Source organism: Myotis daubentonii, chromosome 1 (genome assembly GCF_963259705.1).
Source record: "Myotis daubentonii chromosome 1, mMyoDau2.1, whole genome shotgun sequence".
NCBI classification, from domain to species: Eukaryota; Metazoa; Chordata; class Mammalia; order Chiroptera; family Vespertilionidae; genus Myotis; species Myotis daubentonii.
The window spans coordinates 7,128,050-7,144,402 of record NC_081840.1 but is presented as its reverse complement, the minus strand read 5'-3'; the positions used below and the strand labels follow the sequence as shown (position 1 = coordinate 7,144,402).

The window sequence follows — 16,353 nt, the reverse complement described above, 5'->3', positions numbered from 1 at the left end:
TGAGCACCCCATGCTCCCGGCTGGAACCCGCTCGGCCCTCACCAGTGCCCGGGGCAGGCACATAGCGTCTCCACATTACAGACGGGCTGAGGCTTTCCCAGGTCCCACAGCCACCAGATGGTGAGGTGGAGATCAAACCAGATGCCCAGATTCCGGAGCCTCACCCTCGGTGCTCACCTGCCTCCGGGAGAGCAATCCCGCTCCGACAACAGAGACTCTACTGGACAATGCGCTCTGAGAAAACACCCGACTAGTCAAATCCAGACGCGTCTGAGTGGGCACAGCTGCTGCGGCCAAGCACCTCGGCCATGCACCGCTCCTCCTTTCTCACACCCGCCTCTGGTGGTCCATCGGCCACTCCCTACACCTTCGCTTCCGACCCACCCCCATGGCTCTGCCTGGTGCCAGGCAGCCTCCAAAGGTCCCCGTGCTCCCAGCCTGTCCTCCAACCAGCAGCCAGAGGGGTCTTTGGCAACCAACAGTGACACTCTCCTGACAGACTCTCCCATGCTTCCAGCTCACCCAGCGGGCAGGCTCAGTCCTCACACGGACCCAGAGGCCCATGTCCTCTGTGATCTCACTGCCTTCTCCCCACGTTCTTCCACGCCAGCTGCTGCCTCTTGCTTCCCTCGCACACACTGGCACCTGCCACTTCTCCTGCCATCTGTCCCTTCACCCAGAACACCCAGAAGGCTCCTCACACCCCTCAATCCCTACTAAGACCCACCTTCCCAGTGATGCCTTGGCCGCCCCAGCCGACAGGGCAGCCTCCACCTGCCACCAACACCGCCCGCCCTCTCCCAGCGTCCTTTCTGCTCACACCATCACCTCTTCTCCTGCCTATCTGTCTTCCCAGAGACTGTGAGCCCCAGGACTACAAGGGTTCTGTTCATGCTCCTTATTCCTGCACGCTCAGCATCTAGAACGGGCCACACACGACGGCTCCAAAAACGCTGGGTCAAGAATGAACGTGAACCCCCGCCAGGCCTGCCCACGTTTCCACGTCTGCAGACAGTGTGTTCAGGGCCTGATCCAATGCTCACCCCCAGGGACGGCCATGACAGCATTGCTATCTGAATCCTTCAGGTGCCACCTTCTCATAAACTGTAACTTCAGCAACCCTACCTCCAACTCCACTCACGGGGTCGTAGGACGGGTTGAATGTGCTTAATATTCAGATCATGGAGAGTTACGTATAAGCCCTGTGAGAGGCTTCTCACTAGCCCTGGGCGTGAATAACCCAGCGTGCAGGCTGACTGAGGTATCTGCACAACCAGCTGCTCCCCCCGGAAGCGTCTCCAGGGCCGGGCTCCGCGGGCACCCGGTCTGCAGTTGGGACGGGATGGGACGGGCCGCGACAGAGGAAGTGCCTACATTGGGCGGGAGGCTGAGGCGCTCGCCGTTGGGCAGAGTCAGGAGCTTGTTGTCATCCAGCACCGAGTTCAGGTTCTCCACCCACTCCGGGTCCACGTCGCCGTCGAAGATGACCCACTGGCGCTTCTGCAGCTCGCCCCGCACGTTGTCGATGATCCTGTGGGAGGGTCACAGCGGGGACTCACTCGGGTTAAGCTTTTACATGCTCGCCCTGTGACGGTTTCTCAGCTGACTGTGTAACTGCCTCAGACTCAGGCTGCAGAGCGCCAGGTCCCACTGGGACTCACTGACCGAGCGACTTACTTTCTCAGGACATGTGTGAACAGCCCATCGGTCCATTCCCTGGTGTTGGGGTCCAGGGTCCCGTACAGGTGGTCTTTGCTGATGGCCTTGGGGTCGATGATGTGGGCCACGCCTTCCACCCCCTCGAGTCTCTCCAAAGCCTTGAGAAGAACGCGCCAGGCCATGCTCTTCCCGCTCCCCGAGGGCCCCACCATCATCAGGCCATGGTTGATCTGGGTGATCTGGTAGAGCTGGAGGACCTGCGGGCAGACACCCAGCACGTGACTTCCCAGAGAGAGGAGCGAGCTTCTCCAGCCACTTCCCGTGTCAACTACAAGAAATGTTCGGTGTGGCTTCTTAAAGGTACGTACTAGAACTTTCTTTTTTTTAATCCTCACCAGAGGATATGTTTTCAGAGGAGGGAGGAGGGAGATGAGAGAGAGAGAGAGAGAGAGAGACAGACAGACAGATAGACAGATATCAATGGGTTGCCTCCATGTGCCCCGACCGGGAATGGATCCAACAACCTTTTGTTTTACAAGATGATGCTCCAACCATCTGAGCCACCTGGCCAGGGCAGCACTGAAACTTTTTTCTTTTATTTTAAAATATTTTTTTAATTGAATTCCGAGAGAAAGGAAGAGGGAGAAAGAGATAGAAACATCAATGAGAGAGAATCATTGATTGGCTGCCTCTTGCAAGCCCCCTACTGGGGATTAAGCCTGCAACCTGGCATGTGCCCTTGACTGGAATCGAGCCCAGGACCCTTCAGTCCACAGGCCAACGCTCTATCCACTGAGCCAAACCAGCTAGAGCAGCACTGAAACTTTTTAACCAGAGATAAGTCACACAGGCCACACCTGCAAAACTATTTCACAAGGGTTCTAACTACACTGTGGAGAGCCCTTCGGTGAGTCAGGAAGGTGGGAGCCAGTGGAATGGGAGACGCTGACCCAGTTGCCCGACAGACACCAAAGCCCCCCCACGCCCCAGGAGGGGAGACCACGGGTGTTCAATGCAGACAGTGCGCTCAGGCACATGCACACTTTTCCTCATGTGAGCCTCCCAGAGGAAGGGAAGAGGCCAATGCAGTATGTCAGTCACGAGTTGGCTAGAGACTTACGCTGTCAGTCCTGGTACTAGAAAGTCTTGTAAATAAAACTCTCATTGGCGTAAACATTTTCTGTTGTAAATCACGCCCTTAGCCAGTATTTTCAGAGAATGAACTATCTCACATAAGTAAAATTCTCAGGTAAGTTTTGCTCTCTCTACATTTAAGTTAAGAAAAAAGTACAGTCCTGGTGGGTGTGGCTCAGTGGGTTGGTCCTGGTCCCATAAACCAAAAGGCTCAGTCCCTGGCAGGCCCAGACACTCAGAAGAAAGGTGATTGTTGTTTCTCTCTCCTCTTCCTCTCTCTAAAAAATCAATAAACAGCCCTAACAGGTGTGGCACAGTGGATAGAGCGTCGGCCTGCAGACTCAAGGGTCCCAGGTTCGATTCCGGTCAAGGGCATGTACCTTGGTTGTGGGCACATCCCCAGTAGGGGGTGTGCAGGAGGCAGCTGATCGATGTTTCTCTCTCATTGATGTTTCTAACTTTCTATCCCTCTCCCTTCCTCTCTGTAAAAAATCAATCAATAAAAAAAAAATCAATAAACATAAATCTAAAAAAAGAAAAGATAAAGTCCACACAAGCGTGGGGACAAGCCATAAGCCCGCAGGCCTGGCCTCTGACAGCTCTAACGTCCTCGTGTGCGTGTCCCGCAGTTGTCATGGCTGCAGCCACCCCACCAACGGAACAAGCCCAGGTACCTTTTCAACCCACATTCCGCCAACTTCTTCCCCGTCTCCGTAGGTCAGATACATCTCCTGACACACTTTCCTCAGCTCCTCCCGCAGCGCGGTCATCTCCCCGCGGTGGTACTGGACGCCGGGGAACACGTCCGACAGGAGGCTGAAGAGCAGCGGGATGTCTTCCGCCACCAGCTTCGGCACCATCGTCTCACAGACGCTCTGGATCAGGATCTGCGCGGGAGAAGGGGCGAGCACGTCGCACTGCACGTCTGGCTGAGCCCCTCACAGCCAGGCACCCTGTGAACGTCACTCCCCGCCCACTCCCCGCCCCCTCCCCGCCCCTGCAGTGCATCGCACCAAGCGCTCCCACGTGGTTCAAGGTGGAAGGAAAGTTTAACCAGTGCCCAAGGTTTCAGTGGCTGAGAGGACATGTGGACAAACCTCCTGTTCAGGCAGATTTTCTGCAATCTCTCCTTCATCCACTACTTCGCCTCGTTCTTCCTTCTCCCTCTTTATCTTCTGAATCCTCTCTCTCTTCACGTTACCCGCACTCACCAGCACACTCTTCAAAGCTCGAAGCCCAAAGTCGTAATGGCTCTGAGAAGAGAGCTGCTCGTCACAAAGCCTAGAAGAGAAAGCGGCTTCTGAAACCGTGCACTTCCGCAACAAGTGCCGAGTCAGGGAACGTGAGAGACTATGCAAGATGCCCCGTAATTGGAGGTAAACCTGAAACGGGCACGTTGGGCACCAGCTGGAAATGCGATTATGAATCGCTGAGTCACTCACTTAAAGAAGGGGACGATCTTGTTGGCGAGGACTTCGGCTGTGCGGAAGCCCTGCGAGTACAGCATGACCTGGGCAATCAGCTGCCGGTCGGGCTTGGTCATGGCCAAGCTCCGGAACAGCTTCTTCAAGTTGTCTGGGAGGTTGGACCTGCCCGCGTAGCCAGGGTTCATGGTGATGAAGATGGCCATGTCCGGGCTCACCTTGACTTGTTTGTTCAGCAGCTCACAAGTAATGGGGGCAGAGGCTGAAAATCGGGGGAGAGCGTCAAGACTCATGATGTTCAAAAACTACATAAAAATCTCTCTAAAATTACAAAGCACCATTTCCCCGCCGGCCCAGGGCTGCAGGGTGCCGCTCGAGGCATCTCCGCAGGCACCATCTCCCCACACCTCACCCACAGCCGTGTCCGACTGTGGAACAGATCGACCCCAGGCAGAAGGCCCTGCTCTAGATGTGTGACACCGTGTGTCACGGGTCAACGCTCGGCGAGCGATGCTAAGGACGGCTGCAGAAATGACACCAACCCAAGTGACACGCCTGGCTGCCTTCAGTCACCGGTTCCCCTTTCTGAGGGTCGTTAAAGGCACCCCACACCGAGCCTGCGGGGCGGCATGCACCTGCGCCAGGTACTGATTTCGCTGCTTCTATCTGCTTTATGTAGGAGGTCTGGACATTGTTTCATAGGACAAGTTACTGTTATTCTGGGATAAAAGGAAACACTGCAAGTTCAACTGTGCACAGGAACTACCCAACATCGCCACGTGGGTGCACTCATCCCAATGGGCCTCTCCCTCGGCAGTGATGCAGCCCTCGGAGCTCTGAGGCGCTCCTATCATGACCTCATTTCATTCCCCCAGCTCCATGGAACCCTGGCCAGACAGGTGGCGAGGAAGGCTGGCTCCAGGGAGGGAGGGGGAGCACCCAGGGTTCACACAGGCACGCTGTGGGAGGGGCACGGGGATGCTCGGGCTGGGCTGCTCTGGGACCAGCCATGCAAACTGCTGATGCGGAGATGCCCCGGGCTTCCCTTCCATCTGCACCCTGCCTGCAACAGTGGGTCCTGGGGGCGAATGAAATGCTCCCTCACTTCGGATCAAAGCCGTCCCCAGTGGCATTCCCCCCACATTCCGAGTGGCCGTGGAGGAGGGGAGCCTTACTCTTATCGAAGTTGGGGTTGGAGTGCTCCCGCAGCGCTTCCTGGATGCACTGCACCTGCTGGGACACGGCCGACAGCATCCGCTCCTCCAGGCGGTTGAACTCGTCAAAGCAGCCCCACGCTCCCACTTGGCAAAGGCCCACAAAGATGCGTCCCATCGCCTGAAACAGCAACAAGGGCGCTAAAACCAGCTGCCGCGGCGCTGGCTCAAATCCTGCCTGCGGTGACCTGTGCGACCCGGTCCTGGGCAAGCGCCATCTGGGAGCCCACGTCTGCTCATCTCTGACGTGGACTAAGAGCACCTCCCGCCCAAGGTGGCTGTGAAGATGTAATCAGGCTCACAGTGAGGCGAGGGCCCGCCTACCACAGCAAGAGCTTCATCAACAAGAGGGGTCCTTAGTGGACAGAGGGGCCATCACACCTTTTCCTCTTGTGCCCAAGTCCTAATGACAAAGCTGTCATTCGTCCTTTATCACTTTCTGTTGCTTAAAACATTTCTTTTAAAAAACATATATTTTTTTTATTTATTTGAGAGAGGAATGGAGAGGGAGAGAGAGATAGAAACATCAATGATGAGGGGAGATCACTGATCGGCTGCCTCCTGCATGCCCCACACTGGGGATCGAGCCCGTAACCCAGGCATATGCCCTTGACTGGAATCGAACCCGGGAATATTCAGTCTACAGGCCAACGCTCTATCCACTGAGCCAAGCCAGCCAGGGCTTAAAGAACTTTCTGCATAACGGTGTTTAGGACCCCTTCTTTAAGAAAAGCGGTATGCTGCACTAATGAGGGGACTCTGAAAACATGAAGCTCAATGTCGAAGCACAGGCGGGGACCGCAAGCTCCCGTCCCCAAAGGCCTGGGAGGCCCCGCTGGGCAACAAGGACGTCAGCTTTGAGAGGCGCAAGCACGGTCTCCCCACCTGACCCTCTCAGGGCATCAATTTTGCGTGGACCCCACAGAGCTGCTCACCTGGAAATCAAAGGTTTCGTCACAGTTGAAAACCAAAACAAAGCGTCCCAGCTGGTGGCCAAGGGCCTTGACAGACTCGGTCTTCCCGGTCCCCGCAGGCCCTGTTACAGGGAGAAGGCGACTCAGTGCCTGAGTCCATCACTCAGTGGGACTCAGCTATATCTTTAAGACAACTGTAAAAAGCACTTCATTTTGAAAAGTAGATGTAAAAAATGAAGACAAATTTAGTTTTTAGAACACAGTAGCCACGTGATTAGGAAATACATGTGATGATTTAAATACACTGAAATCATTCAATCTTTAAAAATGACGTCCAGGATGGTGGAGTCACTTACCAAACGGGGACCCGCCCAGCCTGGCCTCCAGGGCTTGCGTCATGGTCAGGTAGCAGCGGTCAGTGAGGGGCGTCTGCACCAGCTTGTCCTGGACTCCCAGGTACTCAAAGCCATAGTTAAACTTGGCGTTTGCCATCTGGATGGACAGCTGCTGTAACACGTCCGTCTGCTTGGGGTCGAAGTAAAACCGCATCTGGCGGAGCCATTCGAAGGACTTGCTGTTGTCGATCTTGCTTTTGATCAGGGCCCGGGTGACGTCTCTCTGGTGAACCAGCTCTGTAATCTGCAGAGAGAGCCCGCGAGAGCTCGTCATGGCTGAGCAGTGCTGCGCCCTCTGGGCGTGTGGATTATTTGGGAGACCGACACGCAGAGCCGAGTTTGTCTTCACTACACTCCCAGGTGCTAATTCACTTTCAGAAACGCTGGTCATCAGTGTGATTAGAGTCAACAGCCGCAACGAACACGAAACACCTGCTAAGTACAAACTCTGCAACCAGCGTACACCCCATCGGGAGAACAGCTGTCCCTGTCCCAGCCGTCTCTGCTGCACTGGGGGCGCAGAGCCCTGCCCACCTCACCGGGCCTGCCGACTGCCTCTGCGCCTCCTTGGAAGGAGACGAGGAGTGCAAGACCCAGGTCAAGGGCACCACCTCCCTTTCACCAGGAGGATGTCGCATATATAACCCCTGTGCTCCACCCAGATTATTTTCAGGGGGGGACACAGAGCCCTATACCCACCCCGTCTGCTAACTACTGTTCTCCCTAGTGGAAATAGAAAATTTTCCAAAAAGGATTCAACTGCCTGAGTTGAAGGCACGGAGCCAAACGGGGAGGGAATGAGTCGGGCACGGGACTGACCAAGTGCTCCAGCTTCCGCCGGCGCAGCGGGGGCTGCTCCATGAGGACCGAGTCGGCCAGCACGTTGAGGGTGACCTCCACGTTGCTCAGCACCGACTGCAGGGTTGCTGTGTCCCCGTTCCCGCCCGTGCCGCTCAGGGCTGTCTCCACATTTTCAGACCAGGCTATCTGGGCCGACAAAACCACAAGCTGGGCCTGAAAGACACAAGACACAAGGTCCAAGAGGGTTGTTTTAGAGATGAGCCGGCCCTCACCTATAGCCCACCCCACGTCCACACTGTGTTACCTGGTATTTGTCGATCCAAGTGATGTAGGTATTGGGGTCGATTGAAGTGGCTTTACCAAAAATCTCAACCTCCGTCACAGACTCCGCCAGGAGCTTGGCCAATGTGACTCTCATCTCCTTCTCCACCAGCGTGAGCCACTCGTTGATTTTGGGATGCTCGGTAATTGACACGGGAGTTTTAAATATAACCTGAAATAAGTGAAATCTAAGAATTAAGGTGTGCAAAAACGGGAGAGAAGCTTTCTAAGAGGCAGACCCCAGCGAACTACCTCCTCTCCTTCTCGGGATGAAATGCCCAAGACGACAGAGTTGTCCTCGTTCAGGATGATGCTGGAAACGCCGGCGAACATTTTCTTGAAGTGCTTCTGTAACTTAGCTACATTCTTGCTGTTTCCAATGATTTCAAGCAAATCTTCATCACCCACAAAATAGAACCTAGAATGGAAACAGCATCCGTATTCCTCAGATGTTACACAGAGACTAATAAAGGGGAACCAGGGCACAAGGCCAGACTGCAGGTGTGTCTGCAGGTGCTGTCCAGCCTCAGCCTGGACTGGTCACACCCAAACTCCCCCTGCCCCCAGCAAACGTCCACCCTCACCTAATAAGACACCAAAGAGGAATTCAATAAATCTGACATCATGTACCTTACTTCACAAACTCAGTTTTTAAAAACCTGTCTGATTTACGCTAAGCACATTATTCAGAAAAGGGATGCCACTTAGAAAATAACCAGCACTAAACCTGTAAGTGATGCAAGCTGCCTGGAAGGTGGAGAAGGTTAAAGGAAGCCTAGTAAACAAATCCAGGTAGGAAATGAAGGATTATCTGTTACACTTAGGAATCAGTGCGTGAAAGGGAAATGGTACTGATTAAATGGATGATCGGTGACAAAACCCTTGACATCAAAAGTGACTGCCACAGGCCCAGAGGGAGGGGAGGGCCGGCAGCAGCACAGCGGAAGGCTTACCTGGGGAAAGATGACCGCTCCCTTTCCAGGTACTCGCCCAGTGCTTTCTGGATCTTCCCCAGCAGGTCTGCCAGCCTCTCCAGGGACCTCTGCACCCCCTGGATGTTGAGAACATCCATCACCAGGGGAGACTTGGATACTTTTTTCATGAGCGCCAAAAACTCCGTGCTGATGCTGTAAGTCGGGTGGAAGCCGAGGTCAGCCTTGGTGTGAGGAGTGGCTCCCAGCCCCGCCTCACCGATGGGGAGGCCCTACCTCTGGAACCGCTGGGTTTCCACGGGCAGCAGGTGCTTAATATCCGCGCTGCCCGTGAAGATGCCTTCCAGGTAGACCCAGCGCCTCTGCACGTCGATCCACACGTCAAAGAGGGCCATGATGCGATTCAGCTTGTCTTCCCAGCTCAGGGCGTCCTCCTCGAAAACCTGGTGGGCAGACGGAAGGAAGAGCTCAACCACTCACTCCCATTCCCAGCAGACACGCAGCCTCACGGAGAACGCAGGGCGAGACCCGCCCGGTTACCGGGCTCATGTACCAGCAGGCCAGGCTGCCTCTGAGGCACTGCAGGGCCAGAGCAGGGGAAGCCTGAGGGGAGGGGACGTTCCCCACACGGTACCTTGTAGTACGGAGACAGCTTCATGGCAGAGACGCTGTTGATGTGCTCTTTGACCTTGTTGAAGAGGTCGTCCCAGCCGCGAATCAAGCGGCACTTGTTCTGGTAGTTAACCAAGTCTAACTCGTACGTGTTCCACACTTCTCTTATCTGCACCAAAACCAGAGACGCAGGTCATCACTGTGTGGGCACTCACCACCTGCACGGCAACCGCGTGGCAGGGACAGAGGACCCCAGATGGGGCTCCGTTGTTACACGGCGCGAGTCTACGCGGCAGCCTGAAACGTGACACGAGGCGCGGCCAGTCCCGGAATTCACCTGCTTCAAAAACTCCTCCAACGCCATCTCCCCCTGCGCCACCAGCAGCACGTCCTTCACGATGGCTTCGTTCTTCTGCAGGTCGACGTCCCAGATCTGCCCGAGGGTGAGCTCCGACACCACCCAGTTCACGTGCAGCCTCTTCATCAGCTGCTTCCAGTGGCGATCCTTCAGGGCCTCGGACTTCAGCTCGATCACCAGCATGTTGATCTGTGGAGAGCCAGCAGGTCACCCGGGGCAGCGCTTCCCAGTGGGCCTCCCCCCCACACCGCCCCCCCCCCCCCCCGACTGCAGCGCCCGTCACCCACCTTCAGGTAGCCTTTCAGGAGCCGCTGGACGAACTCGTAGGACGCGTACTGCCGCAAGCGGGCGGGGAAGTTTTTCAGCTGGTTCAGGAGGCCATCCAAATTCTGCCGAAGCTGTCGCGAGAAAAAACCATGATCCCCAGTTAGCCAGCATTCCTCTACGTGTTAAAGATGGTTGTAAAAGAAACATCAGATTAGGCTGGATGAGCAGTGCAGATGACACACAGGGGTTAGGTGAGTTCCTGTGAGCTCCTTGTTGGTGGGTCTCTACGGAAACCAGTAACTCCCAGGGCCTGAAGGCACACACAGACACTACTGAGATGTACCTTCCGAGGCTGCACCGACACCCACGGCTGCTCCTTCATCTGATCAATCTGCTCCCAGACCTTGGAGAGTTCCGACCAAACGCCCTTGAGGTCCTGTAATTCCTCGAGGGCCACCTGTGAGTAAGAACAGTAAGGCAGTGAGACTGTGGAAACAGAGACCGTGTCAGGATGCAGCGGGTCAAGGGCAGTGTCAGGACGAGCCGCGTCCCGGCCTCTCCGCAGTGGCTCGTACCTGGACGCGCTCTTCGCTGCCGCTCAGGAGTCCCGTGTCCGTCAGTTCCAGCGCCTCCTTGGCCTTCGCACACTTCTCCCGGTCGTCCTTCAGCCTGCCGAACTTGCCCTCGTAGATGGTGAGAGCCTGCAGCGCCTCCTCCGGGCGGAGATTGCCCTAAAAGCAGACAGAACAGGGACTTGAAGGCTGTGTCCAGGACAGATGGACGCTGCGGCTCAAAGGTGGGCAGGGAGCCGCTGGAGTCCTGGACACTTGTGGTTACAGTTCTGAGTGCCATGCTTACACCCACATCTGACAAATAAAAATGTGAGGAAGGAAGGTGGGACGCCTCTCAGTTCAGCCATCAGCTCACGACGTGCCCTGGGGGATGGGAGAGAAGATTGACCTGGGGACACTGGATCTGAGGGGCCTGCAGCCACACCCTCCCCGACAGGCAGCTGTCCCATCGGCTCCTGATAGAAGCCTGAGAAACCATGCATCGCTCTCCATGGGACGGCCTCCGCTCAGCATTCGCACCCTCCACACACTTCCTTCCACGTTAATGACCTTGGAAATGACTAAAACGTCCGTTACAGTCCTGACTATGACACATCACCAGCAAGGTGACGGGGAGAGCCATTCAGGTGTTGGTGACCAGTGCTCACTCCCTCACTAGAACCAGCATTCTGCAGAGTCCTCAGAACCAGGGCTCCTGAACCAGTCAAACACAAGCAAGGACGTCTGGGCCCATCTGCTGGGACAGGGCTGAGGGCAGGAGAGCCCTGCCTGATGGATGGTGGGAGGCTACCCCGGCCACTAGGCAGGCCTGCTGTGGAAAACCTGTATCCTCACACTACGAGACCAGGCTAACACTCAGGGCACTCTAACACCCTTCTTGTCTGTGCTTACACACATTACATTCCCAAACGAGTGAGATTTCATCTCCGTTGTGATCCTCACCAAGCCTCACATGTGCTCCCCTCAGCCTGGACCCCTAACCCCTGTAGGACTTGCCAGCTCCCCTCATCTGGGCTCCCCGCAGATGGCACCTCCCCTGACAGCAGCACACCACCCACACCCTCTCCCATGGGCCCACCTTCCCACAGCACATGGCACCAAGACTAAGTACATGCTTCCTTGCCAGGATTTATCATCCGTTTCTCCCCCGGGAGCGTGGCTCCGAGAGGGAGGTTCCTATCTTTCTGTTCACTGCTGTATCCCGATGCCCACAGGACGCCTGGAACACAGGGGGAACTCGACAAATACTGGACGAGCCAAGAGGACCGGAGATGGCAGGGCCTCTCGGGTACAGACAGTTACTAACTGCGACGTCGATGACAGAGACAGAGAGCCTGCAGCAGCATGAGGCTCGGCCTGTGTCCAAGAGAAATTAAATTCCAATTTTTGAGTTTGTTTCAGAGGATAATGTAAGAACAGAAAATCTTTAAAACCATCTCCTGACTGAGGGGACTGTCATGAGGGAGGGGTTCTGGGTCAAGAGATGGAAGTTGGCGCTCAAGTTTCCAACCGTCCTATCTGATAAGTTTTGCTTTCTTAATGACAAAAGAAAAACTCTTCATCATCAGAAAGCAAAGCCAGGGCCAGGCCTTTTAGTCTGAAAGACGGACACCAGATCATGCTGCTGGCTTACGGGTTCTCAGGGCCAGGCTCACCGTGACGGGCTTGGTCTTCTCCCAGTCGGTCAGCAGGTCGGTGGTGCGGCTTTCCACGGCCCGGTCCTCCTGGACGATCTTCATCTGCAGGTTTGCCACCTGCTGCTGAATGGCAGAGTCCTTCCGCCGCATGATGTCATTGAAGGCCCCCCACTCGCCCTCGATGTTGTCAATATAAAGCCAGGAGGGCGGGAACTGGAACCTCTGCTTTTCCAGCAAGCGCTGACCATTGCGGTAGAGCTTTGAGAGATAAGAAGTAAATTAAATTTTTGCTTCCATGACAATAATAAATAACAATAAACTACCGTCAGGGTCTATGGTAGAGAAGTCAGTGGCAACAGAATATAAAACATCAATACGTTTGCCCTTCTCCAGAAGCCTCCCGCCCCGAGTGTGCGGTCACCTGGGTGGTGGTCACCTGGGTGCTGTGATCAGAGGCAGTGCCCCGAGAGCCTCCCTGGCAGTCCCACTACGTACCTAGCTGCATCCTGAAGGCCCTGGAGAGGGCCTCTGCATGCTGCTCCACCCCACCCCCTCCCAAATTATAAAAAGGAAACTCAAGTTTGATGACTTGAAGATCAACAGCCAGTGGTTCTAAGACTTTGGTGTGCAGAGGAAACCCCCACAGAGCTCTCTAAAATGCAGATGCCTGGATGCCACATGTGCACATTAACAAGCACAGCAGGTGGTGACAACAAAGGTGACAATGGGTGGCCGCGCCTCAAGGGCTGGTGGTGAGTCAGAGCCCTCGGTGAGAATTTTAACTACTCCTAGAACTCACCTCAACTTGCTTCTCAAACTGCTTGATCTTCCGTTTCAAAGACTGCACGTAGGTGATGAAGGTGACCGCGTCCGAGGTGCTGGCGGTGTCCACCGAGTGCTGCTCCAGCTCTTGGCGAGACTGCGAGAGAGCACAGCGCTCAGCTGGAGCCGAGATCAACCCGCAGACCCCTGCGCCGACAGTCCCGTCCCCTCACCTTGGAGATCTGCGAGTGGAATTCTGTCATGTTGGAGCCAAGCATCTGCCCAAACTTGCTCAGAACCTCCTTATGCCAGGAGTCGTACTTCAAGTTCACCTTGGACTGCACCTGCAGTGAGCGAGCACAAGACAGAGCGTCCGCCTCAGAGGCATGCTGCAGTCCCACTCCATTTCAGCCAGACCCAGAGGCCCCTTTAGAGCGACCGGCACCTTTCAACAAGCCAGCAGGGCTCACCTTGCCATAATCTATGACCACGGGCCCAAACTCTTTCTTGGTTTCCGCGTTGTCAAAGGTCCCTCTGGCCTTCCTTATCTGAACCAAGAGAGCCTGCCACTTGTTGAGGTCTTCCCCGAGTCTGTTATAGATGTTCTCGGCCTGCATATCCCACAAGCACTGGTACTGGAGCCAAACCTGCAGACAAGAACACAGACTACAGTTTGGCCTTTCATTCTGTAGAATGTTGATACATATCTTCATGTTCTGTTAAAAAGGTTCATGTTCATTCATTACCATTAAAAAAATTCCCACTTTAAATTCTCAGAACTTTCACATCAAAAAAGAATAAAATCTGCCCAGCCAGCTTGGCTCAGTGGTTGAGTGTTGACCTACGAACCAGGAGGTCACAGCTAGATTCCTGGTCAGGGCACATGCCCAGTGTGGACAGCCAATCAATGATTCTCTCTCATAATCGATGTTTCTGTCTCTCTCTCCCTCCCTCTCCATTCCTCTCTGAAATCAATAAAACTATATTTTAAAAAATTAATAAAATTTACAATCTTCCAAAATGATAATACCTTCTAAGATTTGTCCAATATTTTTCTTTGCATTAAAATAGCAAATATCTACTGAATCATATTATATTTAGTCAAGACCTTTTAGCTTCATATCCATTATATCTCAAGCTCCTAAGTGTCTAAGATGGAAATTGGGAGCTTCTTACCTTGACGTACTGCTCGACTTCAGTTACAATGCCCATGACTGCAGAGTAGGACTCTTCCAGGGCCATGGGACCATCCGGCATCCGTGTCAAAGCATTCCGATAGAACTTCTCCTCTTCCGTCAGCTCGTAATGTACGCCCACCTGACCAAGCAAAGCCGGAGATGAACGCACGTGTGCAACACTGTTCACCTCAGGGGCACCTCTCAGTAAAAATGGACTGAAAGACCAGCCCACGATAAAATGGCATTTAAGGGGCAACATCTACTTACCAGTCTCAAGTGACCAGAAGCCTACTTATATTTAATTCGTCAAGCCAATAAAAGGAAGAGATCAACCACGCCTGAGGGGCAGTGGCCCAGGAGCAGCCATGTAGGCAGCTCTTCCATGTTTGCCAAGAGGAGCAGGGAAATTAGGTGGCTGGAGGGGGATGAGGTCAAGTTTATTCTCTGACAGGAAGACTGAGAAGAGAGGGAGGAACTGCTGGGCCACAGGGTACAGGGATCAGTGCTCAAGAGGGGCTGGCGTTAGTGTGTTCCAGAGGAGACAAACAGGAGAACTGCAAACACAGTGTGCTGGCGGGAGGCAGGGGAACCACAGGCACAGACCCGAGGGGCAGGCACCACCCTCAGCTCGCTCCCCCCAGGTGCACATCGCCACGTCTGGGCCCACACTGCCGAGACTGTGAGCCCACGGGCAGCTGCTACTGCAGAAAAATCTCTGAAAAACTGAGTTTGTGTTCAAAGTTAAGGAAAGAGATACACTTCCTGAGAGGACCACTACACTCTAGACAGCCTGTCAAAGCAGAGGTTGTGGGAGCTGCTTATCTGACAGCACCAGTCCTGTTCAGAAGTAAGGTGCCTAGAGGCCCAGGCGGGACCAAGTGTCGGTAGAGTTTCCCTTTTACTCTAGACCAGTGATTCTCAACCTTCCTAATGCTGCGACCCTTTAATACAGTTCCTCATGTTGTGGTGACCCCCAATTTCATTGTTACAAATTGAACATAATTAAAGCATAGTGATTAATCACAAAAACAAGATGTAATTATATATGTGTTTTCCGATGGTCTTAGGCAACCCCTGAGAAAGGGTCGTTTGACCCCCCAAAGGGGTCGTGACCCACAGGTTGAGAACCGCTGCTCTAGAAGACTGTATTATACATGGGAATTGTCTTAAAATAATCTGGTGGGGTGTGTGTAGGGGAATGCAAATGAAACAAAATTGGCCACGTGTTGATAAATAAAGCAAGGTGATGTAAATTCCCCCGACTTGTGCGCATGTTTGCAAACTCCCATAATAAAACGTGGGGGTGGGGAAAAGAAGCAGGAAGTAAAATTCCCCAAGTTCATGGAGGGACTTTCTAAGAGCCACTGAGACCTGAACTGCAAACGCAACGACTGGGAAAAGTAACTACTGCGAGAAAAGTCAGGCACACAAGCTTCTCCCCTTAGAGAGCGGGGCCTGAAGCCAGGAGTTGAAAAGATGCCAAGAGCTGTATTTAAGGAGACCGGGGAGAGGCGGTCGCAGAAAGGGGGCGCCCTGGCCAGGAGGCTCACCTGGTACCTCTGACTCTGAATCCTGGGGAGGGACAGCACGATCATCTTCCAGGCAAACATCTCCTGATACAGCTTGTACCTGCACTCTTCGATGGGCGGGTTCAAGTAGATGACCTGATTGGTTATTCTGAGCTCGTGAATGACATTCTGAAAAGGAAAGATTTCATGTCTTACTCCGAGATCTGCTTCAACAGAATGGTTTTGATGCATCACCCTTTCTCTAAGTTACTAGACTGCTTCCGTCTGAACCACGACCTTCTGCAGTGCCATGCTTGCGGTCTGGGCCCTCCCCAGGGATGCAAGTCGGAGGGCAGGCTGAACCTCCCGAAGGTGCCCCATGCCTGGGTGCTCAATGAGGTACCACCTGCTGGGCCATGTACCTGAGCCCAGCATGGCTGCAGCAGGGACATGAGCTGGCATTCGTGGTTGGGCTCCTGCTCACTGAGGCAGGTCTGCCTGTGCCACCTGCCGGTGCTGGGAGCTGGTCAGGTACTCCCGCCCATCTCCACCTGACTCTATCACTTGGACACACTCATTTGCTTTCCAGAATCTCAGTATTTTAAAAAAATATGCTCTGGGGATAAATACCCGTAATATTCCAAAGTGAAAACATTTTTCAAGCA

At 54.1% G+C, this 16,353-nt stretch overlaps 1 protein-coding gene across 1 annotated transcript in view; it reads right to left on the bottom strand.

Annotated features, from left to right (window-relative positions):
* The window catches only part of DYNC1H1 (dynein cytoplasmic 1 heavy chain 1), a 69,571-nt gene that overhangs the window by 25,526 nt on the left and 27,692 nt on the right, over nucleotides 1-16,353 (bottom strand). Inside the window, exons 11-34 of the mRNA XM_059686784.1 lie at nucleotides 15,731-15,877; nucleotides 14,179-14,319; nucleotides 13,473-13,649; nucleotides 13,236-13,346; nucleotides 13,040-13,159; nucleotides 12,259-12,498; nucleotides 10,607-10,762; nucleotides 10,375-10,488; nucleotides 10,052-10,162; nucleotides 9,744-9,953; nucleotides 9,429-9,575; nucleotides 9,071-9,237; nucleotides 8,816-8,989; nucleotides 8,115-8,280; nucleotides 7,846-8,034; nucleotides 7,560-7,754; nucleotides 6,702-6,984; nucleotides 6,367-6,467; nucleotides 5,393-5,552; nucleotides 4,236-4,479; nucleotides 3,891-4,074; nucleotides 3,468-3,680; nucleotides 1,678-1,916; nucleotides 1,375-1,531 (exon numbers count right to left, since the gene is read on the bottom strand). Of these exons, the coding sequence (XP_059542767.1) occupies nucleotides 1,375-1,531; nucleotides 1,678-1,916; nucleotides 3,468-3,680; nucleotides 3,891-4,074; nucleotides 4,236-4,479; nucleotides 5,393-5,552; nucleotides 6,367-6,467; nucleotides 6,702-6,984; nucleotides 7,560-7,754; nucleotides 7,846-8,034; nucleotides 8,115-8,280; nucleotides 8,816-8,989; nucleotides 9,071-9,237; nucleotides 9,429-9,575; nucleotides 9,744-9,953; nucleotides 10,052-10,162; nucleotides 10,375-10,488; nucleotides 10,607-10,762; nucleotides 12,259-12,498; nucleotides 13,040-13,159; nucleotides 13,236-13,346; nucleotides 13,473-13,649; nucleotides 14,179-14,319; nucleotides 15,731-15,877 (4,146 nt within the window). The remainder of the gene's footprint in view (nucleotides 1-1,374; nucleotides 1,532-1,677; nucleotides 1,917-3,467; nucleotides 3,681-3,890; nucleotides 4,075-4,235; nucleotides 4,480-5,392; nucleotides 5,553-6,366; nucleotides 6,468-6,701; nucleotides 6,985-7,559; nucleotides 7,755-7,845; nucleotides 8,035-8,114; nucleotides 8,281-8,815; nucleotides 8,990-9,070; nucleotides 9,238-9,428; nucleotides 9,576-9,743; nucleotides 9,954-10,051; nucleotides 10,163-10,374; nucleotides 10,489-10,606; nucleotides 10,763-12,258; nucleotides 12,499-13,039; nucleotides 13,160-13,235; nucleotides 13,347-13,472; nucleotides 13,650-14,178; nucleotides 14,320-15,730; nucleotides 15,878-16,353) is intronic.